This window comes from Malurus melanocephalus, unplaced genomic scaffold (genome assembly GCF_030028575.1).
Source record: "Malurus melanocephalus ecotype Western Australia unplaced genomic scaffold, MMel_1.1 scaffold_19, whole genome shotgun sequence".
NCBI classification, from domain to species: Eukaryota; Metazoa; Chordata; class Aves; order Passeriformes; family Maluridae; genus Malurus; species Malurus melanocephalus.
This window is the reverse complement of record NW_026623251.1, coordinates 1,495,819-1,523,587: the sequence shown is the minus strand read 5'-3', so window position 1 is coordinate 1,523,587 and position 27,769 is coordinate 1,495,819. Positions and strand designations below refer to the sequence as shown.

At 37.5% G+C, this 27,769-nt stretch overlaps 1 protein-coding gene across 1 annotated transcript in view; it reads left to right on the top strand.

Moving 5' to 3' along the window:
* AKT3 (AKT serine/threonine kinase 3) overlaps positions 1 to 27,769 on the top strand; it is a 133,700-nt gene that overhangs the window by 83,774 nt on the left and 22,157 nt on the right. The window contains exons 5-9 of the mRNA XM_057389746.1: positions 3,698 to 3,829; positions 7,735 to 7,800; positions 9,389 to 9,457; positions 15,389 to 15,511; positions 17,352 to 17,480. Of these exons, the coding sequence (XP_057245729.1) occupies positions 3,698 to 3,829; positions 7,735 to 7,800; positions 9,389 to 9,457; positions 15,389 to 15,511; positions 17,352 to 17,480 (519 nt within the window). The remainder of the gene's footprint in view (positions 1 to 3,697; positions 3,830 to 7,734; positions 7,801 to 9,388; positions 9,458 to 15,388; positions 15,512 to 17,351; positions 17,481 to 27,769) is intronic.

The window sequence follows — 27,769 nt, the reverse complement described above, 5'->3', positions numbered from 1 at the left end:
GAACCCAATCTTATGGGAGCCTCCAAACATGCTTACCAGCATCCTTCAGGTTTAGGAAGTATTTCCATTTTTCCACCAGTTTTCAGTACACCCCTAGCTATGGCATCTGTGTTTTTATCTCCCAAGGTCTTGTGTTCTTTGGCAGACTTTGAGTTACCCTGCACTGCGTATCATCTCTAAGCCTTCTGCTAAGCTTCTAAGGAATGAGAGCATCAGACTTTATTCTTAGAACTAACACTACCACCATAATGTGCTGTTAAGCCATGGCTCAAAATCTTGCAAACCTATTACCTTTCTCTTATAAATATACACATATTTTTAACTTGTTTTCACTGAGATTGCATCTAGGTTCATGACTGCTTTGCTGAACATTATGTAAGCAATTTTTGGGCAAATGAGTCTTCCAATTTGACTGGCTTTCTGCCCTTAGCATCCAATCCATGTCTGTGATCAGCTGAGCCAAGATCCTCCTTCTGTGTGTGGGCAAAAGGCAGCTTTTCTGACCTGTTTTTATTTATACTCTGATGGTCCCTCTCTAATTCCAGTGTCTTAGAGAAAACCAGAAGTGTGGGAGAAGTTTCTCCTTTGAGGCTGCTTGTGATCCCATAAATTTGTGACTTTTAGAAGTGATAAGTTGTTACAGTCACTAACTCAGTATTTTTTATCAATAAAGCTGTCAGCCATTCTTTGTGAGGGAACATGATAGCTTATGACTGAAGGATTCTGCCCTGAATTACTCATCTTCTGCCTGAATTGTGTTTTGAATTAATTTTTTAAATTTTTCATGGAATTTTGTCAATATTCACTGCTTTTGCTACAGAGGTAGCTGTTWCCTGCTTGATGGTTTCCATAGAACTATCGAGTAGATAACCTGAGTTCCCAAAGTACTGAATGTGATAACTGAAAAGTCTTACCTTTAGCTGATGGAATATGCAGAGCCCACACGGTGTTGGGGTCACAGCGTTACACACTACATCATGCACTCCTAGCTATCACACGTTATACTGGTTTTTGGAAAAGCCGCCTCTAAGGATTTATCTGTGGTAATAAACTTGACTTTACAATCAGTTGAGTAAAGTGAGTTTCTTTGGGTAAGAACTGTACTGAGCCTTTGAAATCTCTGTTACCCATATTTCTTGCTGGGATAAATGCAGTTTTGTTCCTCCTGATGTGGTTTTGGCAGCAAAACAAGATCTGTCACTGCAAAATGCTTATGTGTGAGCATCAAGGTTAGTTTGCTTAGACGCTACCAATCAACAATTAGATGGGAAAAATATATAATTCCTGTTGATACAGCAAGAAAATTTATATATGGGAAGCATCTTCTCCTTAATAAAGCTTTGAAACACCCAGCTATCCAGGTGTTAAGTAGAGTGTTGAAGACCTTTTGCAGCTTTGAAGTTGCAGGTTGGACACTGAAAGTCTAAGGAATCACACATTATTGTGGTTGATGGAACTTCTGTTCTACCTCTTATGTGAGTAGATTGCAAACTGACTCTGAGTGAACAGTTGCATAAATTACTTTCACAGTTTGTCGACAGCAAATTCAGATCCACAGTAACACTCTCATGCACTTGAGCTTAAAGGAATAAATGCGTTCAGAAGGAAATGTTGCCCTTTATTCTTTCACAAATATATATATGTATTTCCTTTCACAAATGAATATATTTTGCTGCCACTATTTGTGATTGCACACCAGGGATATACCTCTACACCTGGAATGTGTGTGAAATATGTAGGTAGCGTTAAGAGGTATTTCTGGTAGAGATAAGGAAAATACTAATTCCATTGTGGAAAATACAAGTAGAAACTTATGCAGAACAGCAGTTTTCAACAAAACAGCTGAGGCAACAGCTAGTGATAGAGAGACACTAAGAAGATGAAATATAAGGGATGATTTTTTCTCTCACAAAAAAACCAAGGATTAAGTATATTTAACWTGGCAAAACTGGGACTCAAAGTATAATTACTCTTTATAAATGTTCTGAGATGTACTTTTCACAGAGGAAGAAAAGTCATTGATACTTCAGGACAGTATATAACAAGAATAGGTGAGTGTATTTTCTTTCAGGATTTTTCACTGCTTTTCTCCAGGCTGCTGGGTTGTTGCACCACTAAAATTGATGGTTTTGTGGTGCTGCAACCAAGCCAGTAACACAATACACTGAAAGATGTGCTGTAGAAGCACGTAATGGTTGGCCAGATAAATTCTGATGTCAATTCAAGGCAACCCTATGTAGTCACTGCACTCTCAGTATTGTTCTTTTTTCCTCAACGTCCTCATCTTTGCATCTAATGCATAGATCAGAGTCGATGCTTCTGAACTGGCTGTGAAATTATCTTTTAAAACTAGAATGATTATTGACTCACACCTTGGGCTCATGAAAGTGGCTATACTGCTTTAGGATCTGAGATCATCTGGTCATATTGTTACCATGTGTGACACTCAGTTGAACTGGTGAACCTACTAGATGTGATTTGTCTGTTGTTGCAGCCAGGTCTTTTGTGTTCTGTGTTTAACCTGCAAAACTAGGGCAGTAACAGAGTCATATGAAAGAAAACTTGCCATCTCTTCCTTTTCAGAACCAGATTGATTAATGTAAATACCATGTAATTGTAATTTGTGTTGAAATTTTACAAAGTCTGCCTCTAATGCAAAGGCTGTTGTAGAGTCTTACAGGTACAATATTTCAGTGAGGATTGTGTAGGTTTCAAAACAGCCATCAGTGCAGTGGTTGGTGTTATCCAAACCCCACGAWTATGCCAGGTTTGCATGTCCCTGGTAATACAGGGAGCTGATRAACTTTCTTAGATGTGGAGCATTCTTGAAATGCTGGTGCAGGCTAAAGCTTTGCTTGGTGTGTGCTTTGTAAAAATAAAAGTGTGYGCAGTATACTGTGCAGTACTTGTCTTTAGAGAATTATAATAACACCATTGAACCATTTATCCTGGTGGTTTATCATAGCAGCCAGCTGCCTTCTGTGCCTTGGCCTAAGGTACACAGACCACTGTTCTCTGGATTCTCAGCCCCCTGAACTGGAAGACAAGGAGGGGGAACAGAATGAAACCCCCATAATCCAAGGGGRAATGTTCAGTGACTGATCCATGCTGTGATGTGTCTAGAGAGGCAATGGAGCTGCTGAGGTGTCTAGGGMAAAGTCTCATGAGGAGCAGCTGAGGGAGCTGGGGATGTTTAGCYTGGAGAAAAAGAGTCTCAGGGGGGACCTTACTGTTCTCTACAACTACTTGAAGGGAGGGTGTAGCCAGAGGAGGGGGATTTTGCTCTTTTCCCAAGTTAGAAGTGATAGAATGAGATAAAGTGGCCTCAARTTGCTCCAGGGGAGGTTTAGAGTGGATAATAGAAAAATTTCTTCATTGAAAGAGTTGTCGAGCATTGCACCAGGCTGCCTTGGGAAGTGGCAGAGCCACCATCCCTGGAGGTATTTAGAAGACATGTAGACAGAAGACCTGACTTAGGCACATGGTTTACTGGTAGACTTGGTAGTGCTGGGTTAGCAGCAGGACTTGATGATCTTAAAGGCCTTTTTCAACCTAAACAATCCTAYAATTACAAACTTAATCATAGAAGTGGGCCTGTTTTTGTAAACTGTTCTTATTTTATTGGTAACAGGATTTGGTTATATCTTGGGACTGGAAAACCTAAGTCTTGCTAATTCTTGTTCTTTGCTCTTTATAGACAATGAATGATTTTGACTATTTAAAACTACTGGGCAAAGGCACGTTTGGCAAAGTTATCCTGGTCCGAGAGAAGGCTAGTGGCAAATACTATGCTATGAAGATTTTGAAAAAAGAAGTAATTATTGCAAAGGTAAGAAAGGTTGTATTTTTAATATTGGGTCATTTTTTAAGAATGGAATAATCAATCTTTAATACATCAGGTGTATTGATTTTTGATGATAATTTGATAGAAGTATGTGTGTATCTTCAGAAAAACAAGAGTGCAAAAAAATGATGTATACCCATTTTGAATGCCTGTTCCTAGTGTTTTATAATCTAGAGTGTGCTAAAATACCGAGAGAGTTTACTGGGCAGGAAGATAAGGCAATCTGAGTTCATACAAGAAAAAGTGCATTGTAGGGTATATTAGATACTTCACATTTTTTTCYAAGTCAGTTGCTGTTTATACAGATAAACATGTATAATTGAATGGGCTAGTGCTCTGTGTGTTATATAAGACTGCTATACATGGGACTAGCAATGAAATTTKTTCAGTTTCTGGGAAAAAAAAGTCTGAAGCTGATGTCTAAGGAAATGGTTTAAACTGGCATTATGCAATCACTGAAACTTGATTACTGTCACTAGCTCTTGTGCTTGGTCATAATACCACTCAAGCTTAAACTTAGATCATCTACACTGAGCTCTGTTTCTCRCAATTCTGAAGTTTTGAATCCCACTTCCACAGAACAAGTTGAAAGCAAGAAACCTAATACATTTATCATGAGACATAATTAAAATAATCCCAGTTATTAAATGAGGACTTTTTGAAGGATGTGGATCTGAGATTTTTGAAGGCTTGAGGCTGACAGTGTCAGTGTCCATAAAAACTGGATATGAATGGGCAAATACTGTTTTACATGTATGAAATATTAAAATATCCTTCAGATTTGCCTGATTTTCCTATTGACCTGTGAAAACAGGGCTTACAAGAGTTTTGCAGTCCACATTCATTTGTCTATCACTCACTTTCTAATAGCTTTAGAACGTGTAGATCAGTTTCAATTAAATTTGGCAGAGAAGCAGAAGCCTCAAAGACAATTGTATTTCCTTGAGTGCCATTAAAACTAGCCCTGTTACAGAGGGAGGAGAAGCAGAAGCAGAGAAGCAGAAGCCTCAAAGACAATTGTATTTCCTTGAGTGCCATTAAAACTAGMCCTGTTACAGAGGGAGGGACTTAAATTTATGTGTTGAGACTGACCCATGAGCTGTGCATGCTCTCAGCATCTCTCTGCKGTGCCCTGGCGCRCTGGTCAGCGTGCACATGGCTGAGACTAACACGGGCAGAGAGCAGAGAGTGCCCTTTCCTCCTGTGGGCAGGGGATGCAGGATSAGCAGAGGGTGTTGCTGCTGAGCTCTCCTGATTCTGCACAGGAAGGAGCATCTCAGTGGCCCTCCTTGTGAGCCCTGGCAGCAATCTCTGTGGTTTGCTCTGTGGCTCTCAGAGCCTGTTTGGTTGCTGCATGCTCTGCCTCAATCTCCAGCCTGATATCCCTCATCATGAATGTTCTGCTCACCCCGGGCATCTGGAGGTCCTCAGGAGGTCTTGTGAGCTGCTGGTTTGTCTCCTTCCAGCCTTCACAGCATTTCAGCAAAATTTTAAATTTTAGAGCTTTTTTCCTAATTACATTTGCAGCTGCTACAGTATCAGTGACATTTTAGAATTGTTAAAGGTGATTATTGGGTAACTTTGTCTAAGGTGAGCAAAGATTCTTGCTCATAGAAGTATGTATGAAGGTAGGGAAATTTTGAAGAAATCAAGRGATGCAACTGTTTAAGTTTGAATTTAGCTATCTAGCCTGGTCAGCATGTGAATGTGCCGTGGGGAATTATCAATAGCATTTAGCTCTGGAGATCAGTGCCAAGGATTTGGCCATTGGGTGGAATAAATCTGCAGCCCCAACTCAGCATGTAAGTGATGTAATACACACTCTAGAATCACAGGATGGCTTGGGTCAGAAGGCACCTAAAAGATTCTCTTGTTCCARCCCCCCTGCTGTGGATAGGGACACTTTCCACTAGACCAGGTTGCTCAAAGCCCCATCCAACCTAGCCTTGAACACTTCCCGGGATGGAACATCCATAGTCTCTCTGAGCAACCCCATCTCAGTGTCCCACCACTCTAATAGCAAAGAATTTCTTCCTAACATTTAATCTAAATCTCTCCCCTGCTAATTTAAAACCATTTCCTCTTGTCCTGTGGCTACCTGCCTGTGTAAAAAGTAGCCCTGTAGAAGGTTATATCCCTAACAGTATAGAATGAAGCAGAAAAGTGGTGCATGGACAGCTGTACGGCATCTGCACAGTTCAGATTAAATCTATTAATCCTAAATTTACATTACAATTAATATTACACTTACCATGAAATTAATACCAGTATTATAGGCTCCTGAGACAATGCTAGAAAAACTGGCCATTGCCAGCTTTTTGTGCCATATATCTGGTGAACCTCAAAAGGTTAAAAATAAATAAACAAACATTTATGCTTGGTTTTCTCCTTGTTTTATTTTCTTTCTGGTTTTCCCCTGTATGTGGTTGTAGTGTATCTACTCAGAGTTGCACTGCTATTCAGCTAAATRCCATCATTATTTATTACCACTGACTCTGTTGTTGTTGTTCAACTTCCTATTTTGACAATTTTTAAAGTCTAATTTAAAACTCCTGACATCTGTGTTTACTTTCCAGTTTAATAATACCTTATCTTCAGAGCACAGTCTGATAAACATGTGTGCAGTACAATAATGTTATATTGGTATTATTTGTGGCAATAATAATGTGTACTCTGACTAAACATATTTACTTCTGCAGGATTACAGTTGAAGTTTGAGTCACACTGGGGTAGTCTTTACTTCTGTGTGGTATAAAGCTCAGCAGTAGCTTAACGCTGCAGAAGATGGCTACACCCTCCTGATGCCTCCCAGGCTTCCCAAGCCTGGCTCCTGGCAGCCTGGTGAGGGGGATTTGCAGCATCTATTAAATGCAGAATTGTTTAAAATGGCTGTGTATTCACAGTGGGAATCCCTCAAGAGCTGAGCTTTTTTCCCTGGTCCTCAGGAGCTGCTCGTGCCGTAGCTCCGGGTGATCCCTCTGCCCACCATCCCGCACAGCTCTGCTCGCTGTGGTCCTGCTGAGGGCTGTGAGTGGCACAGCCCTGCCCTGGCACCTCACTGTCACCCCCTGGCTCCTTCTCTGCCCTCTGCACCGTGCCCATCCCGGGGGATGGCAGGAGGGCCTGTGGAGGGACTGGGGAACAAATCTGGGCGAGCTTCCCCTGAAGCAAATATCCACAGTGACTGAGTTAGTTTTCCTTCTGTCACWTTGGTGCAGAGCTCTTTTTAAATCTTCTCTGTTCAGGCTCACAGACAGAAGTGTCACCGTCTCTCTCCAAAGTGCCTCTTTTCCAAAATGTGGCTGGAAATGAGTTGGGGGTTGTGTGGACACCTCCCACCTTGTTGAGGATGTGTCCTCAGGGAAGGTCAGCCTGGTCAGAGGAGCCCTGCTCACCGCTGGGCTCCTGAGGACAGCTTGGGTGGATAAAAACAAACCAAGTGGAAGTTCCAAACCAGAAAACCTGGCTTTACTTAACGCTTGGCTAGATGAGTCTGGGTTTTATGTTTGCCTGTCGGTTTCTCCGTGTGGACGTGTCTCGCACATTGGTTTCGTCTCTCTGTAGATACATTGCTCAGGTGATTCATAGCAGAGCTGTGAAGTTGTGATGACTATGTTTCCAAGTTATCACATCCAATATTATAATTTCTTCCTTCCCTGAATTGTATCTAAAGACTTCACTTTAAAGCAAGAAAATAAGAAAAACAAATAAAATATGTTAAATCATGTTTTGTCAAATGTTTTCTCAAAAAATGTGAAGGTTCATTCATTTTTCAAAACTGTATGGTAGTTTTCTCTTTTTGAAAGTGTTGCCTTTTTAATTACAATTAATTCAATAATTATAATTAAATGTTATATCTTAMTTCAGACCTACTTCTCTTTATTTCTCAGGATGAAGTGGCTCATACTCTTACAGAAAGCAGAGTATTGAAAAACACCAGACACCCTTTTTTAACAGTAAGTATTGGGAACTAGTTTTAAGTACATTAGCAGGTAATACGTAACATCCATTATGAACATATTTAACAAATGTTTAAGTCTTTCTCATGATTTGTAAACARTCAGTATCTATCTGGTGCTTATGATATCCTTTATCAGGATATGTAATTAAGAGTTCAGAAATAAAGTTTCTAGTRATTTTATAATGCTTAACTGTACTGAAAACAAATTCAATTGTAGAACTGTGTAACTGTTGTGCAATGTTTTGTAATTTTTGTATATGAATACTTTTAAAATAAARGTTATGAATTTCACAGAGGTGTAAGTATTTTTTACCAAGAAAATTTAATTAAGAATTCAGTAAAACAACAAAAGTAACTAGTTGTTTGACATAAGTAGCTCATAGAGCCACAAAACTCAAGCCCCACTACCTTTGTCTTCATWTGGTTAATATTTAATAAAAGGGAAAGACTAAAGACATGAAACTTTTGAGACTCATGACAAATTACGATTAATTGATTTAACTTTACAGCTGATGTTCTTTTGTAGAAGTAATTCTGATTTCTCTTCTTTGAGAAATATTGGAAAATATTTTCATTTATTTCAAAATATAATGAACATATTTTTTACAACAGGGGTTTTTAAATTCTTTTTTTTTTTTTGTGTAAAATATCAAAGCTTATTAATGGAAGCTTTCCTATTTAGAAAAAAACAAGCCTTTTGGAAAGCAGAGGATTGCATTTACATTGTTTGGCCAAAATATTATTGGAAATTCAGCAAAGACAAAAGAGATCCTGCAACATTTGTTAAATTAGAGTGTAATGGTCAGCAGGAGCAGGGGCACATCCAATCAAATAATGCAACAATGTTACTGCWGTTGTTTCCTCTTACCTTTCTGTTATTCTTAAACAACTTTTGTACTGAGAGGTGCAGTTTAGTCACGAGTCTTGATATGCTTRTTACACGTAGTACCATACTTAATTTCTCTTAGGCCAAGTCTTCATCTGTAGATTTTCTATGGTATCATTGATAAGTCAACATTGATAAGTCACAAATTTTAATTAAGATAACATCCATTGTGACTTTGAARTCATATGGAAATTAATATATTAATTTGGCACTCAGCCTTTTTAACATTCCATAATATGAAATCAGAGAGTCTTTGCTTTGGAAATTAAAGCACGCTGGAAGTTAAGATCACTTTTAAGATTTCATTTGGGAGAAATGAAAATGATAATCTTTCTCTTCATGGGCACTGTGCATCATAAAGTACAATGAGAAGGAATAGCTGGTACCATGTATGGCAGTAAGAAATGAAGTGTAAAACTGTGTGTTTCAGTAGCCATTTAGCACTTYGTTGTAATAAGCATGATGCTTTCATATCAGTGTACATGTGGCAGAGATGAGGAAACACTTCAACGTTTTTGTGTTACTTCATCTCAAGCTCCAAAGAGGAAGTTACATATTTAATTACTGTGAAAGTTCTTACCAGAGTCAGAGCTTTCTACTTAAAAAAGATAGAATTAAGTTTTGTTACAGTTTAAGTGCAAGAACTTGGGTTAATATAAGATGATAATTGGTTTGATTTTGCTGTTTTCTTTGCAAGTCCTTGAAATATTCCTTCCAGACAAAGGATCGTTTGTGTTTTGTGATGGAGTATGTTAACGGAGGAGAGGTAAGTATAAGAAAGATGTTCTGCATTTGTAATAGTAAGGCTGGTCCTGGATTACACTTTAAAGGTTTTCATTTTTCTTGCCTTTTTTTGCTTTCTAATATTTTTGAGGGGCTTTTAAAAAAAGTTTGTAACTGTCTTATTTAAAATAAAATGGTTGACATGTTTTTATAACTTTGCTGTCAAAACTAGTTTTCCTATTCTGAAAAAAAATTAGATTGCTGTATAGTGAGAGATAATGCTAGAGAAATAATCACATGTAGCTCACTTACTTTTTTTCTTTAAGCATATTATAGCATGTTCTGGCATAAACYGGTCATAATCCATTGTAAACAAGTAAAAATAAYGTTGATRAGTCTAACTTYTGTCCTAATATGAAATGTGRTACAACTATTAGAAATATCTATTGGAAAAGAGTGGAGCATTCACTGCCTCTCTCCCCTTCACTTGTTGTGTACTCTGGAAATCTCAGCTAAAGCACTAAACTTCTTAGAGTGTTGTTAGCTTTGAAGCCATTGCTRTCCTCCAGCTGTTTGCTAAGGAATGAAATATCCAAAATATACCCAGCAAATGGAATTAGAGAACTGCAGTCTAAGAAGAGGGCTTTTATTTACTTTTTGGGAGCTGTTTTTTATTCAGTCTGTCTCTTGGTATAACATGAACTGGGGGGATTTTCCTTATTTTGTCAACTATGCTTCATGATAATGTTAAAGGGCTAAGTGTTTCAGCTAGAAGGGTTCTGGGGTTTTGTTTTGTTTTTTTTTCCCTCTAATTAAAAAACTTTTTCTTCATTCAGGAATTGCTGTGTCATGATACATAATGTTTTCCATTATGTTTTTTCTACCACCTCCTGCAATTAAACTGTGTTTAGCTATAATCTCAATGCCTGTGGCCCATTTGGATCCCAGCTTGGCCATGGCTAAATGTGGTGGTATAGGGTGCTCATGTGGGAGGACGGCTTGTGTGACTCAGTGTATAAACCCAGCTCTGCACATCACAGGCATTGAGCCAGATACAAAAACCTCCCTTGGTTTTTGTAAGCAGTAAAGGCATAAAAATCTTCTCTTGGACACTTAGCTGGCTTATTTGACATTGAACTTACATCACCAATGTTTGAGACAGTGCTGTCTGCAATGAGTTTTAAGTATTATCTTATAAACTAGCTAATACTTCAYAGTTTTGTCTGTGAAAGAGTTTACTGCATTTCTGTAATTTTTGGGGATGCAATTTGAAACTATGTGTTTAACATCATCCTATAATTTAGCCATTTGTCTTTTTGAAAGGTACTTTTCCATCCTGTTTGAAAGCAGAGCAGAGCCCATGGAGGATGTTTTCARCTCCTTTCTTATGACTGAGGATGCTCTGACTGTATTTAGGTCAAGTGTAGCTTGATCAATGAGTTTCTGTGCATTGGGTGGCGTAACTTTGTGGTTCCTACTGCAAGTGTTGTGTGTCATGGGTTTGTCGGTGGCAGCCTGCTTTTGCTTATGGGGTTGGAGCAATTGCAATGTACTCTGCCAGGACTGGGTTACTTTCTTCCAGGTGTGATGCTCCTGTTTGTCAGTGTTGCCCGTGTTCTTTGCTGAGGGTTCCCTAATTCAGTGGAGCTGACTCTGAAGTATTGTCACAGTGGGAGATAATGGCCTTTTTGAGAGAAGGGAGGGAAGGGAGAGAAGAAGCCCTTCTCTGAGGGAAGTCTCTTGATTTGCTTACCTACTTCTCTTTGACAAGAGAGCTGGAATAATAAGTTGGACAGATTTTAATAGGAAAATGTTTAATATCTTTACCCAATTTAAGTCTTTACCCAATTTTCTTGTGAATTTCAGACTTTAGTCACTATCTGCCATAAAATACAGAGCATTTCATATTTGGAAATATTAGCCTTGTTATTAGCTCAGAGCTACTGAAAGTTAGATTGCTTGAAGCTTAGCCAGCATTTTAACCTGTATTATACACAGACTTTATTTTGCTGCTRCTATCTACTAGGTCCTGTGTTCCAAGGACCCTGCATTTCCTTATATTTTCTGGCTATTGAAGGTGTTGAAAACTTACCTTTTAAYGATATCCTTGCAGTGGAGAATTGACTGTAGATGTACCATGCTCATTTTGAGTCTCTCCAGTGCTGTACTACATTCAGTGTGCTTCTGTTTAAATTTCCTTTATATTAAATATTTCTTTTCAGGTAGACTGTTTTTCCTGAGTGAGTTTATTGGGAATTTTCATGGATTCTGTCTTCCTGGAGTACCATTACCTAAACAGTTCTYCTCATGAAGGAGTTCTTGAAATTTGTATACATATTCTTGACTCCTACGTAGGTGAAAGCAAGAAAATGCTACAATTTAGGCTTCTGCCCTAATAGAGTAATAAAAACTGTGGTCAGTAGTAGGAGTCTTCGGTTCTTCTTGCTATGGCTAGAAAGAAAAACAGTCAAGGAAAAAGGCACAGTTTTTCATTCTGGAGGGGAAGAAATTGTATTAAAATGATTGKAAGGAAAAATCTTTTGTATCTAGAAGCTTGGTGAAGTTAATGTCCCTCTAGAATAGTAACAATTTATCTTTGCCTTGCCTTGCCTATGAACTTCAAGTTAAGTCAGACTCAGTGCATAAGAGAACACATTACAATGAAAATATAACTGCATCAGTTGTACTGGTCTCTGTGTGTGCTCTTCTACAGTGTACAAAGTGTTACAGTGAAGAATTCTCTTTTGGCTTCCTTTTAAAAAAAAAGCAGTGTATTATGTATTGAAATATACTAAAGCAAACCATTAGAGGATTTTTTCAAACAGGGTTTTCTGATGGAAATATAGAATATATTTTGCTTATACTGAGAACTTTTTTTTTGCTGCCTAAGGCCCAATCTTGAAATGATTGTTGTGGGCTGAAAWTAATTTTGTGTTTGTTTGGTTTTGCTGTTGGACTGCATGAATGAAATGTTTACTGATGTCTATTGATCATAAACTATGCTGCAGTATGTAGCTAGAAAGATACTTCTGCCACTGTGATTATTTCTCAATATCTTTGTTGTACAGAAATAATTACATTAAAGTTGCATTAAGAAATTGAAATTTGGTTTTAAGAAAACAAATATTCATCTGGCATAACTGAGATGACCAAAAAGGCTCTTTATTGTTGGGGAATACTTTTAGAGTATATGTTTCCCAGTTTTTATTTCCAGTATTTTGCTTTAAAGGTTGAAAAGCTTTTAGGCACAAAATATATTGCATACACTACTCTGCAGAGTACACTGATTCAGCTGACTAATAAGTTGATTAACTTCCTCATTCTGCATTTCCAGGATAATTCCAGATTCTGTACTTTGTAACAAATTTAATTGATAATTATGTGTATAGTAAAATTAGACCCTAAAATTTGTTCCGATGGTTCTCCACACAAGAATTCTGAATCTCTGTTCCTCTTGGCRTTTTTGTACCACAGCTCTTACTGCAATTCATTAGGCAGGAGAGAACTAAATGGCTTGTTGTAATTGAACGAGTGCTATTACTGTCTAGAAAAAAAAAAAGAAGAAAAAGACAGAGGATTTACAGCCTACTTAACAAAAAATAAGTAAACAAGAAAAAGTTGCTTAGCCTGAAATGATGATAGTCCATGATAAGGGTGCTATATTTCTTTGGGTATAGAACGTGCCTAGAAGCAGTGCAGAATCTGAAACAATAAACAAATAATTCAAAATTTCAAAGCTGCTACTGCAAGTGCTTTGCAAAATCAACACTCAAATCTAAAATGCAGAGCTGAGCAAACCCAATACACAACAGCAAAAGCCAGACATTCAACTTACAACATGCTAAGTAGGTCACTAGCGTGTGTACAAGTTTAACATATCAATTGATACAAGGTTKTGTTCTTTTATGTATTTGGCATGCGTGAATCTGCAGCTGAATGTACTTCTGTGTTTCATCTTCGTTAAAATTTTCCCATTAAATTTTTTTATTAGGAGGAAACCCCATGGCAGCATTGTTGTTGAGGTTTTAAAGGCATACTAGGAAATTTGTAGCTCCAGTCCTCACTGTAACAATAGCACCCTCGTGTATGCCATCAAAAATGTTATGTGCAAAATGTCTTTCTTTGTGCCAAAGCTATTTCTATTGCAATCCCAGTGATTTTATAGCACATATTTAATAACTCTAAATCAATAAATAGTGCAAATGTTGGAAACCTTTTTTATAACCTTCAYCACATTTCGTCTTTTCCTTCTCTGACTTAATAAATATAATCTTCCTGTCCTGACAATTGCAAATAGAACACAGTGGCAGAATTGTACTSAAATAGTGAACCAGCTAAATAATTAGCTGAAAATTATGCTGTAATCCTCCTGTAATCTCCCTGCTCTCCCTGTTATAATTTTAGAATCTGCTTAATATCTTTAGCATGTGACATATCTGACTGTATGAATGTGCTTTTAATGTGTATTTTTATATCTCAATATACATTCCTCATTCAARACTAGCAAGTATGGTTTGGTGACAACTCTGTTAGGTGCTACAATAATATGAAGAAGAGTGACTGTAGTGTCACATAGATATTAAAATAAACTGACTCAGAAACTCACAATTTCTTTGACAAACACAGAACTGTTGTTACTTGTTTCTAGATTGTCATTTTACTTTAAAGTTAGTATCTTTGATTAATATCAATAATCTTGTTGGAAATAAACACTGAAGAAAATAAACTTTTCATATGTTAACTTGTCAGACTCTCAACTCTCAGATTCATATTTGGGACATTTTTAAAACAGAAACTAAAACAAATGGGTTGGTGACAAGTATCCTGAAGTTTCAGAATTTTCTAAGACTATTCAGCTACTGGGGTAGTCTCTTTCAAACAGCAAATTGCAATACTCCTTTAGAATAGATATGAATCCAGGGCTGTAAGTTACGTAAGTTATAAATTTTCAGAGCTTGTTGAGCTATTTTTATTATTTTTAATCCATCAAAACAAAAAAATACCCTCTTAAAAATGAGTGACATTAGGTCTTCCTTAATGAAAAAGACCATAAAACARACATAAATGTATAAGTTGCATAWTTTTTTGTATTTTTCTTTATGTGATCGAAGTTCTATCTAGCATTATTTGTTTTCTTTTTAGATACTGCATTAAATAGCCAGAATGTCCTTTCTCAGACGTTCCAAGTTCTGAGGGTGATGTTTTATCCATTAAGACACTGACAACCTTACAGAACTTTGCCTTACACTTTTTCATTGCAGCTGAAATTACTGGTCGTACATAATCATTATGTTTTGCTGAAAGACTTGKAAGTGTCTGCGAAGTACTGTTACTTTAAAAGTATTAAAGAAGAGACAAAACACCCAAAGCAATGTTGATATTGTAGCAAAGAAGTACACTAAATACATAGATTTGTTTTTTAAGCCCTAAGCAGTTGTTGGTTTGCTTTTTCTAGCGGCTGCTATTGCTAGCAGTATGAATGTGTGATTTGTAAAATACCAGTTTACCTGTTCAGTTCAAGTCAGTGGAAGAACTGGACTTTTTTCAGTTCAAAGAAAAGTTACTAAAGCACTGAAAAAYGTGAGTCAGGACCATAATCTATATATTGTAGGGATATTTCTCAGTGGCTTAAAGCAAAAATCTGAGGAAGTGGCAGAGGGAGAAGCATCATCAACAGAATGGTGCTGTTACATACTTTTTTTTTTTCCTCTGGTAACTGAAGGTTAAATGAGTAGCAAGCAGAATGCCTTAAACAAGATTGGTATATTGATTAAAACGCTGATTTAACAGCTCGCTTTCTCCCTTTGGAAACCTGGAAAAGATAAGCCAGCTGCTGTCTAAGAGTGCTGAGTGTCCACTGAGAGTACACTATCTATCATCACAATATGGTGATGAGAGGTGTTTTATGTTTGTGTTAATTTCCCCCACTAAATCAGTAATTATTACAATCCTGTCCCTGCTGTTTACCCTGCAGCTGTTTTTCCATTTGTCGAGAGAGCGGGTGTTCTCAGAGGACCGCACACGCTTCTATGGTGCAGAAATTGTCTCTGCCCTGGACTATCTGCATTCTGGGAAGATTGTGTACCGTGATCTCAAGGTAAAAAAAAAAAAAAAAGAAAGAAAGAAAGAAAAAGTAATCAAATTTTTGTTTTTGCAGAGACTGTGGGGACAAACACAAAGTAATTATAAAGTTCACTATTCAGAGTTAATGGGAAAAAAAAGTCTGCGTTCAGTTTTAAGTTCTGTGTGTGCTGGAGGAAGTTGTTTGATGTAGTAATCTCTAGATGGGTACATTCCCCGTCTTTAACTTGATTAGAAAATGAAACAGGATACTGTGGTAGCCACACTTGAAGGAGATTTAAGCTTCTGATCCTCATCCTCCCCACCCTTTGCCCTGTTACTTATAACTTCACTTAGATTTCAGCACAAATCTCAAATATAATTCTCAGTGTTCCCAAACAAGGGAAATGGTGAACTGGGACAATGTGACTGCATTCTTTTTATCTCAGCAAAGAGGTGTGTCTGTATGCTTTGAAAACATTTAAAACAATTCAGAATACCTCCACAGGAAAAGAATTTCAGCATTAATTTCAAAATTGTTTTGTCTTCTCTATCTTGAGAGAGATTTGTATTATTGGAATGTAGTTTGTCTTAGATTTGCCATTGTATAAGCCTGCCTGGTACTCTGTGGCTCCAGGTACTGTGACACAGTATGACCACATTCTGTGGAAAAATAATCCTGTTTTCAACAGGAGCATTTTCTAACTTGTGTGGGAGGAACCTCTAAATTCCGTGATGAGACAATTTTACTTCTGTGTCAAGCCTTTCATTTCATGTGCAGGAAGTTGTGCTTTTCTTTTSTGTTGTAGATGCACAGTAGTGGAATTCATTTGTGGAATCCTTTGTACAGGAATTGAGGAGAAGGAGGCAATGGTAGGCAAGGTCTGCTCAGTGAGGCAGACCGAAAGCAAAATACTGGGTTACCTGCTTGTAGCAGAATCTGTCATAATGATGTGAAATGCTGTGGCATCCTGGGAAAATAAGATGGTCAAAAAATGATAGGTGATAATTTTTTATTTAAATTCCAAATAATAAGGAAAGAGGAGTTAATCATTAATCTTCTATTTCTCATGTTGTCTACTTTGCATTTTCTTTGTATGACACTTAAACTCAACAGGAAATCTGTACCTTTGAATTCTATTTCAGGCATTATGCAGATTTAGAAAGACAGGGCTAYGATTGTTCTGTGTTGGTATTTTCACTACATAGTTTTATAGTTTGAAAAAAAGTCCCAAACTATTTTCTGTTGAGTTGTTCAGAACTTTTATCTTGGTTTCAGTTCTATCTGTATTTCAGGTATGGCTAACTAAAACCTGTTAGGAAAGTGATATTAGCCATTATTCTGAATGTTTTCACACTTCAAATTCTATGATTCTTGAGAGAACTAAAAGGCAATGCAAAGCATACAGAGGTACACATTCACAAAGTCAAGAAGTGTAGTTTGCAAGTAGACAAGGAGAAATTTACCTGATGGGTTTTTTTTCAGTAGCTGCCCTATCCCCACTTCTCTCTATTATTGAAAACGTTCTGGAAGATGGAGGTATTTTAAGGATTTATAGTTACTTGCTGTTTCATGACAGTACAGCAAGTAAGAGGTATCTTGGTAAGTGGACATCATGTAAAAGCAAAGGAAACCTATGGGGTCATTGACCTGAGGTTTATTATTGTAAACTATATTAAAGTATTACCTAATTATGTAACTTGTATGGCAGCAAACTCTGTTAAATTCTGTAATATAATAGATGATGTATTTTTTTTTAAATTACAAGTTATTTACATTCTTTTGCAAGGAATAGCTCCTTTTTTACAAAATTGATGTAATGCATCAATCTGCCCTGTTGAGAAATACTAAGGGAATATTTTTCTCTCAAACACAGTTAGAAAATCTAATGTTGGATAAAGATGGACACATAAAAATTACAGATTTTGGACTTTGCAAAGAAGGAATCACAGACGCGGCAACTATGAAAACATTCTGTGGTACTCCGGAATACCTGGCACCCGAGGTATGATTTAGAATATTTTCTTATAATACTGTATAAAAKGTTTCTTTTCCATGTAATTTTAGACTGACAGTCTGCCTGATTAATACTATATAGCTGTTATTGGAAGTGGAATGTGCTGCTATTCCTTGTGGTGATTGTAYATATATTGATGCTCTGCTTCTTGGTGTTTAAAAAGGCCTCTAACGTGCGTTCTCCCTCTCGTGTTTGCCTTCCTCTGTTAAAGTTTTTATCTTCCGATGATTTCTTCAAAAATAATCTTCCATCTGTCTGTCACTTGGAACATATGATCCTGCTTAACTGAGCTGTAGAACTAGCATTTATATAGCCTCAGTGGAGGCGAGGGGGAATAGGAGGGTACTGAGTTTGATTGGTTTCATCCAAATTCCCCGGTTGCGGGGAGAGTGAGTTGAAATTTTAGAATTYCTGCTAAAAGCAGTTGAGTGTATCAACCTCAGAACTGGTTGAGGTGGGCACCAAAACTGGTTGTTTCCTGATATGTGAGCAGAAGTGGCATCTCAGGGCGTGTCACCCACCCCATCTTTGCCATTAGCTGGCACTCGGAGTCCCAAGCATCCCGCTCCTCCAAGGATTGATAAAGAGATGAACAGCAGGACATTGCTCTGGTTCCCCTTGCAGCTCTGGTTTGGCYGCCTGAGAATCTGTTGTGGGAGCTCAAGTGATCCAAATGATCTCCAGTATCAATGCTGATAGCTCTGCCACTGAAAAAAGGCAAGGGAAGGACAACCAAGATTGTGCTTTTTTGCTGCCTGGCTTCAGTCAACAGTGCTGACTGTGGTGTTCAGAAATGTCACTGCCTCTCCTCAGGGACTGCCAAATGCAGCTCAGCATTGATATGAAAGGCAGCCTAATTTTTTTACTCAATGCTGAGGATTCTGTGGATGCTGAATTAGCCCTTATTTCCACTCTTGTCAGTGTTCAAGATTGCCAATTGCCATAGTGCACACCTGATACTGAGATAACTTTCTAGTCAGCCTAAAGGGCTTCAAAAGGCCCTTGAGTTCTACCATTGGGTTTAAGAAAGATTTAAAGAGTTTTCAAAGGGGTTTCCCACCTCTTGCAGCTACTCAGAACTACAATAAATTCTTGTTACTACGTATTGTCTTTGAAGAAGAACATGCCTTAGTCTAAAAGGAGAAGTCACTGATCAGACATAGCTCTTTAATCTCTTATTTTCAGCAGTACTAAATCCTCAGTAGCAGGCACAAGCACTGGAGTCTGTTTCAACAAGCAATTCTGATTGCATTTGGGTTTTTATTCYAGATCTTACAATTAAGGGTGTCAAAGAAACTGGTACACATCGCCTTCTGAATAGTGCTGGCTGGAAATTAGGATTTTAGGATTTGTAGATTTGTGGATTTAAAAGTCTTTTTGAATTTCTGAAATTTAAAGTCCTTTCCAGTTTCCAATCATGGAGGAATTTGAAACTGCTAATAGTTGGTTATAAGTCAATATGGTAGGAAGAGTTAATGAAATAATTTTGGATCGTGGCAAGATCATTTGCTCTTTCTCCAACATTAAAGRAAACATCAGTATTTTTAGGAGCCACTGACTTTCTCGTCATCCATCTGGTACTATCTTCCTTGATTCTTTCACCAATGAAGAGAAATCTGAACAGTCATACTCTCACTCTGAAGGGCTAAAGTACCTAAATAATTTTGGTTGGCTAAATGTGCTTATTTCAGCTGTTTGGTGAGTCACTGGCTATGTGAGCTATGAAGATAAACTCACTGATACCTGGCTTCCTTCGCAGAATTCCATCTCACAGACTCCAAGGAAGACTTGGATGCAGGTTGTTACTATTCTGTTAGGCAATTTCTGACCTCTCCTTTGTGTTTAGTGCAGAGACAGTCAGCAGATGTTTAAGAATTCCTAAACTATTTTTAGCCTGCTTTGAGCATTTTATGTCTGCCTAGAAGAAGTTGCAGATCTGTTTCTTTGACTTGGTGCAGTGGCCACTTCTCTTGTGTGTGCCAGGTCTTACCCTCTCACTTGCCAGCGGTCTTAAAGACATCCTCTAAGAGTACAAATACCCATTCAGTTGCTTTCATCTGCTTCTCCTCATCTCACTTTTGAAAACATGTTAGCTCTCTTTCATCAAACTTGGAGAGGCATCATTCTGGGTTTTAGACACTCAGCACAAGTTACTTGATCCAGTTTGCTTTTCTATTCTCTAGAAGCCCCAGTTCTCTGCTCTACCTCCCATTATGAGTATTTTTGAAGACCCACCCTATAAAAATCTGTCTTGAAGRAAATTGCCTCTTCATGAACCCTGGGAACAAGGGAACTCACTCCCTTTTTCCTCAGAGATAAAGGGTTTTGAGCGGGCAGCCTAGACAGGTTACTGAGTGGTGTGAGAAGACTCAACACCTTTATCTGGATAGCTGCTCGCCTGAAACAATTTCTGTCAGGGGAGCTGTATCAGAAAGGGACTGTGCAGAGCCTGGGTCCTCCAGTCTATTCGTGTGCATGGTTCAGGGAACAAATGCACAAAAATCCCWTCTCTTTGCAGTTCAAGCCACAGAAATCACTATCAGGTGACAGAGATTTACTACCTTGTGACAAACTTCAGATCATGAGAACCTAATGTTGCAGCTGGACCTTAATCCTGTTGCCACTGTGAATTCCTGCCTGTCTATCCCGAGACAAATGGCAGCATGTACTTGTTTTGCATGGTCATGCTAAGTTTAAAGGCAGATACCTTTCAGCTATTTTTTAGAAGCAAGAAATTAATTCTCCAGTTATGTGGAGAAATCTATCAATCATCTGTCCTTTTAATAATACCCTTGCATCCTATTTTTTTCATCTGTGTCAGCTGTGATGGATGCATCCCTTCTGCAGTCTGTTCAGTTGCGTTTCCCATTCCCACTTTCTGGCTGGTGGTAGGGGACACTAGAACAGGACCCTGTGTAACCCAGGGGCTGTCTGAGATTGCTGCCTGCCATCCAGGAGCATTGCACTGGTGGCAATCTGCACSTACCTGAAAACTGACTTAGTATTTCCTTTTGTATTAATTCAGTCTTGTGGTTTTGATTCCAAACAAGTGCTTATTTCTCCAGGTGCCTTTTGCACCACTGTTTGAGGCATGGAGTTCTGCTTACTATTCCATCTTCTTGCAAAAGCTAGGTTGCAGATGCTTCCAACAGTAAAACAGGGAGCTAACTAAGCCAGAGTAAGATGTATTTCCTCCTCACATGATCTTCTCTCAGGGGAAAGTGTCTTTGCAGAATTATTTCCCAAGATGATTTCAGACTTACTCTTGATCAGGAAATAAGCCTGTCTGTTGCTGCATTTTCCTCACAGACCTGATRTTTCTGAGATCAAAATAGTTCTTTTGACCCTCTGTTGAAAAGGCTCTTTCATCTCACATTGATAGGACCTCTCAYATAGGGCCTGACACTGACTGTGTGGTAATTAGGAGATCCAGAAAAATGCCCTATCCATGCAGAGATCAAATGCATGGTGGGGTACAGGAAAAAACTGTAAGGAACTTGCCAGGTTAGAGTCAATTTTCATCTGTGAAGTAGAATTACTTTTCTKAACCATCACTGATTTATTGTTTGTGGAACCCATTTGGAAGTTCATGTGTACCTTCACCACACACTGAGCTGCTCAGGGCTTCTGGATCAGTGGTCTATAGGTGCATTCCCTTTCTATTCTCCTCTCCTAGTCCTTCCCTGTTATTCAACACCGGTTTTCTACAGTTTAAAGAAAATTTAAATAGCACTGACTGTGTTTGTCCTGCATCRCTGTGTACCAAACATAAAAGACTGTAGGGTAGGAAGAAAATAGTTGCCACTGCCAAATATCAGGGTTTATATTTGCTAACAGTACAGATGTACATTTTTGACGCTTATTGAAGAATGAGTAAGTAACTTTTTATTTGTGAAATTGTATGGTCTTTTGAGAATAATTTAGTGGTGTGATAAATACTGAAATTACTCTTATCATCTGCAGTAGAATTAACACAAGCCTAATTTTTGTGTGTGTGTTTAAATGTAGCTGTAATACTTAATGCTTCCCTCTGTTGTAAGATTCCCTTTTTGGAAGGTATAAGATATGTTACAATTTCTCACTTAGTAGTTTTTCAGGATGAAGAGACTATTTCTTAGAAATTTATTTCCATTGTTATTCTTCAAAGTAAGCTGTCACATTAGGGATCATTGTGGTATCAGAAAATATTCATAGATCTAATGAGAAAAGGATGAATTGTGATCCCATTTAGGGAACACAGATGTATGCTTGACTTTTTTTTAAAAAAAGACTTCTTTTGCAGTTTTTGCAGTGGCAAAGGCAGCACAAAACYTTGTCTTTTACAGGCAGTATCACTTGCCTAATAAGAAAAGAATAAAACCAGGAAAGTACTTGCAAATACACCAGTGAGACTTTAAAAAGCCATTTGGAATTTGATAGTTTTCGGTTGCGTGTCAAGGATGAGGCCTTCTAATAGGGATACAGACTGGAACAGACCTTCTTTAAGAGAACATTCAGGAAATGAAGCTACTTGGGCAGAGAGGTAAAAGTTCTTTAAGTTCTGATAATTTAAGGATGTTTTCTTAGGTGAGATTGCAGTTCCTGGGTCTCTGTATTTCAGTTCAAGCTCTTAGGACTAAGTGTGCAGTCTTTGTTATAGGAGAGCAGTCAAATGGTACTAAGTTTTTGGCGTCATGGGAGAGATAAGCTTAAATACCAGCAATTACTTTTGAAGTTTTGAATCTTTTTAATAACAGGAGAGAAGTTGTTTTGACAATGAACAAATCTGTAAGGGACTTCATGGATGTCATTCCAGTGATTCTTTTAAGATGTGGATGATCAAGGATATGTAGATCTATTCTAACAAAAGGGAATGGTAGGATRTCATTATCTTGTATTGGTATAAAAGTACTGATTAAGTGGCTAAATGTGTACAAAATTGTTCATATGTACAAGCGAGATGGGTGCATTCCTATGCGAACAGTTGCATTTTATTTAAAAAAGCAAGCTATTTCCATATGGTTTATGCAGTCACTTTAAGGTATGTGACAATGAGCAAGACCAGAGCAGATTCATATCCTTTACCTCTAGACAGGAGAAGATGTGCATGTCCTGTTACTTACTTTAAAATAAGACCAGTGAAGATTAAGGAAATATTAAGATCAATTATACAGTGGTTATTTGGCCAGTATTTTTTTTTAGTGATCTTTCTTTTAAAAATGGGGGTAAGAGAATTCATGTGTAATCAATTATTTCCCTGAGTTTTGTCTCAGAGGAGTGAAGGATAGAACTCTAATCAAATGGCAACTGCTGTCTCTCCTCACACTTCACATAATTTCTTACTTACAGCTGTTCTTTTTGGGAAGGATATGGCTGTGATAGAATCTAGAACCTGGTCATTGAAGTTCAGTGGCTGAATTTCAGCAAGCAAAAGGAGGCATACTTATAGCAAGAAAACCCCCGCGTTTCCCATGTTTACAGGAATTGAAGTGAGTTTTCTAGGAGTGTTATGGTATATACAGGTATATAAAATAAGCGGACAATAGAGTCAGAAAAAGCATTTTATCACTTTTGCAGCTATACATTTATCTCACTCTTTTAATGGCTGCTTGGATTGGATCAGGACATTTGCCAAAGGCAGTCTGGTAATTTTTTTGACTGATAATATGATGATCTACCACATAACTTGTGTGATATGAGTTGAAACTAAGTGCTATGTGTGTAGGCAGAGAGGGAGCTACTGAAATGCACTGAGATGGGCTGACAGCGGAAATGGATGCTTCCAGTTTTTGCAGGCATCATGACAAAGCATTGTTTTTAACAGGGATTTTAATGCAGATAGAAGGTGCAGTGCCAGTGTGAAGATGAGCTCTTTAAAGTGTTGGGGAAAGCAGGAAGGCATTTGTCTGCAAACAGCTCGGTGAAAGCAGTCAGCATTGTGGGTAAACTGAGGCAGGCCAGTTCAGGGAGATCAGCTAAAGTGAGATTGTTAGAAGTTCAGCACACTGCTACAGAGAAAGTGGAGTTGCATGGTTAATACAGCTGAAGCTTTCTCCCCCTCTTCCACCCTTTCTCCCTCTTCCCCCTTTTCCCCCTTTTCTTTTGGGGTAGAGAAAAGAATTTGAGTAAACTGGAGGATAGCAAGGGAGGCTAATAGGAGGGAAAGGAAATAAATGAAATTAATTTAATTATACCACAGGTAGATTGATAGATCAGAAAACACAGGTTAGAGATCAGAAGACTTTTCTCATGGGGAAAAATGTGATTTTAGACAGGAAAGATGTTTGGAATAAAAACAATTATGTTGTTTTCTAATTTTTTCTAAGTAGAAACTAATAAGATATATTACAGTGAGATGCAAATGGCAGGAGAAATTGATGAGCGACTTAAAACTGAAGAGAAACTTGCTGAAGAGTTGTTTGGTTAGGAATATAGAGGAACTGAAGGACAGAATAATTTTTGTCATGGCTTATGCAGTGTCCTTTTAATCTCAATTTCCTTTAAATTTCATTTGAATATGAAGATAATTGAGACATCAAAGTAATGTGATTTTTGAAATTATATGCAACTTTTGTATAAATAATAGGTGTGTGCAATTGTTATCTACCTGTAGAACTACTGGATGGAAGAGGGAATTTATGGAAATGGCATAAATTAAGGGAATGCCGTTAAGACATTGCAACATGGATATGCATTCACAAGGTTTTAAGACCAGTGTGAACTCCTAAGAGTTGAAAAAAAAGAGAGACAGTGGAAAGAAACAATGTTGAGCTCAGTCTTCCACTGTGCTGTAGAATTTTGTTACCTCTGGTGAGCAAAAATGGAAGATTGATTATTAGGGTTTATCTAGGGGAAGGGACAGTTCTTGTTTCTATTGTGCTTCTTTTTGTTTTGTTCACTTCTGTTCATTCTTCCATTAGGAAAAGGATAATGAGACACCCCACAAAATTGTCTTCATTGATAAGAACATACTGGTATTCTGGTTCATATGGTTTTGCTAAAGACCTGATAAGCTTGTAGTGGGCTACTCTAAAATGATGGGGACAATTTTCTGCATGAAATTCTCGTAAAGTGAGGTTAATGTATGTTTGGAGGGCTGGAGCTAAGTTTCTTTCTCTGGCTTTAGTCTTGTTTTGTTTTATTCTTTTCCTATGAAAACTGTATTGAGAAGTGCATTTACAAGCAGAAATGCTGTATCCTAGCATGGTAGAGTCCTGGAAACATATACCTCCATCCTTTGGCTTTTGTGCCTTGGTGGTATTTTTTGATTACTTTTCACCTAACGTTAGAAGCAGCATCTTCTGCTTAGTTAAGGAATTGCATTGTATTTCTGTGCATTCCTACCCTAGTATTTGCYTCTCCAAGCATTTTCTGTGAGGTTTCTTACACTCTTGTAAATATGAGAGTCCTTTATCCTTGTCCTGTGGGAGCTTGGAGAGAAGACTCAGGCTGTGACTGTCCAGAAGTAGGCTGCTTGTAGCATCTTATCCTGTGCCTCAGGCAACATTGTGCAGACAGACTCAGTCAAGATGGATGTGTGAACTCGTGTGGATATATTTCTGGGTTTTGTTCCTCCCTTTGAATATAATCTTTTTAGTGCTGAGCTAATTATGTAGTCTCAGTTTTACTGTTGAGTTAGAGTACCTGATCAACTTTCCAACTGTAAAACAGTTTGAAAATCAAATGTAGCTTACATGCAAGACCCAACAAAATTAGAAGTGTTAAGTACGTTTTGGCAGTTCACTTTTATTATGCCCAGTCCTCAAATGTACCAGCAGACAATCATCTGAATGTTAGTTATTTTTCACATGCTTATGTGATCACACAAAAAGTACATGCTAAAAAGAAGCAGATGGTGACAGATGGGGAAGGTTGAATAAGGTGGTTTTGGAAACCTAGAAAAATGCACTTCTGTAATAGTGTAAAAATAAAAATTCTTTGATCGCCAAGTTAGAATGAACAAAATAGAGTGCCCTCTCCCCCCCCCCCAAAAAAAGCCAACCCCATGCAAAACTTTACGGATAAAAAGAAATGGAACCTATGAGCGTTCAACATATATATTTAGCAGAGTATGTTGTATAGTGGTATAGTGTTATTTTAACCAAGGATAGAACATTATTTTTTATCAGCCAGAGACTTGGAAAGGTGGTAGTTGTAGTCTTTCTTTTAAAATGATGAATTCAAATAGTGTTCCATGCTCAAAGAATGCTGTCAAAAAGGTCATTCTTTATAGTAATACATTGGCAGTGTTGCAGGGTATGATAATATTTTTCTTCTTATGTCACAAAAAGCTTTTAACCCTCTTATTATAATGGTAAATAAATCACATGTGTAATGAGGATATCTGTAGGACTAGARCTAATCTGTAACAGGCAGCATTGCCTCTTTGTCATATAGGCAAACGTAAAGTTAAGTGAGTAGAGAAGGTATAATCAACAACAAAAAAACCCATCTTTTGTGTGAACTCCTGCTAAGGAGCTACCCTACTATGAAGGCTGAAGATGTGCTTATTTATTTGCACTAATTTCATGATGTCTCAACATTTGTATCTATTGAATTATATATAAAAAAATTAAAATACCTTAAAAACATTTCAATGACAAAATGTATTTTATTCCATAAAATAATAAAGTACCTAACCTGGTGAATATTAATTGCCAAGTCTTCTACCGACATGGATGCTAAAATTATTTTTTCTTTTTGTATTTGAGTAGGTGTTTGTCTTAACCTACAGTATGAGGCATTACTGATTCCTGGTGAGGCAGAATGCTTTGCTTAAAAATCAAAAAGCCTCAACTTCTGATAACCTGTTCTCATTTTCTTRTGTAGTTATTTTACTCAGTACCTGAACAGTGTAGTTATGCTGTTGTGTTTTGCTTAACTGATTTTTATTTTGGCTTCAGAAGGATAGTTGAAATTTATTTACTCTGTGTTTACCTTGATGCTTCATGCATAATCTGATTCTTAGCAGAGGCACAATAGAATTTATTTTACCTGTGGAAGAGTGGTTTAGTGTTGGCTTGTGCTCTTGAGCAGCTGTCTGTTGTATRTTAGGCAAAATTTTGTTTCTGGGTGAGGACCAATGGAGGGGGATRAGGAAGAATAACATCCATGTCTGAAAATATTTTCCCTTCTGATTTGTGGGAGATTCACAATATGGAATTTTCTCTTTACTCTAGAGTTTCAAGCACCAGATTTTTTTTATATGGTAAGGAAATGAAAATGCAAGAAGTTTTATCTTGAAATGCTCATGTCTCATGAAAATTCAAATGTGGTCTTTTTTCTGTTTGGTTATCACTTATTATAAGTTTTAGCATCCCACATTCTTTCATCTTATGCTCCTAAGTCATCAAAATTCTGGTGATTTGATTTTGAGCACTTCTGTCAGCTTGGTATTGCCAGTGGACCCCTGAGATGAAAATGATGAAAGGCAGACAAAGCAGGGTATCCAGAGCAGAAGATCATTTATTGGCAATAACTGGAACCAAGATCAAAAGATGGGGAGCATTTASATGGGGGTAGGAAAGCATTGCTTTGTTGCATAGACAGAAGAATTGTTGCAACAACAGACAAATTAGGACAGGAATTAGACTTCCTCCTGAAACTGTATAACCACTGATACAACAAGAATTTGCATTTTCATGCTACCTCATCAGTCACAAAAACCAGTTGTCCAAGTGCGGTATCAGACTTCTCAAGGGAAAAGATGTAACAAATATGGAAAAATAATAAAGTAAACAGAATGATAGAAAAAAGATTAGCTCAACACTGCCCATAAATAAACTTTTGTATTCAAACCAGAACTTTGAAGCAGAGAGCAGTTTTCTAATAAAACACACTTTCTTTTTATAAAACAAGTAAGTTTGACAAATCTTACAAAGACTGCCTCAATAACATCCTTGAAGCTTTCTTCATTAATTTTCATTTAATCAATGCAAACATTATTTCCATCTCAGCAAAAGTCTTTAGTTTTTCTGAGCGTAATGAAGCATAAACAAAAGCTGAACAAATGCTGTTTAACATCAKTAAATATTCAAAATAATTTCAGGAAGAATGAGCAACTAGAGAGACATATCACAGTATTATCATTATTTATTACTTCTTACACATCTTGCATCTTAYGGCAGTGTGTGTTTTAGAGACTACAGCTAGTGCAGTGATAATTAATACAGATATGGACAGGTCTGCTGTTTTTCTTTTAATGGTAGGGTGTGCAGAGTTATGAGAGAAAATTGCCATCTTTCTGTTGACTGGAATGATATTTTGCTTTTATTTGCTGCCCTTCTGTGAAAGGTATG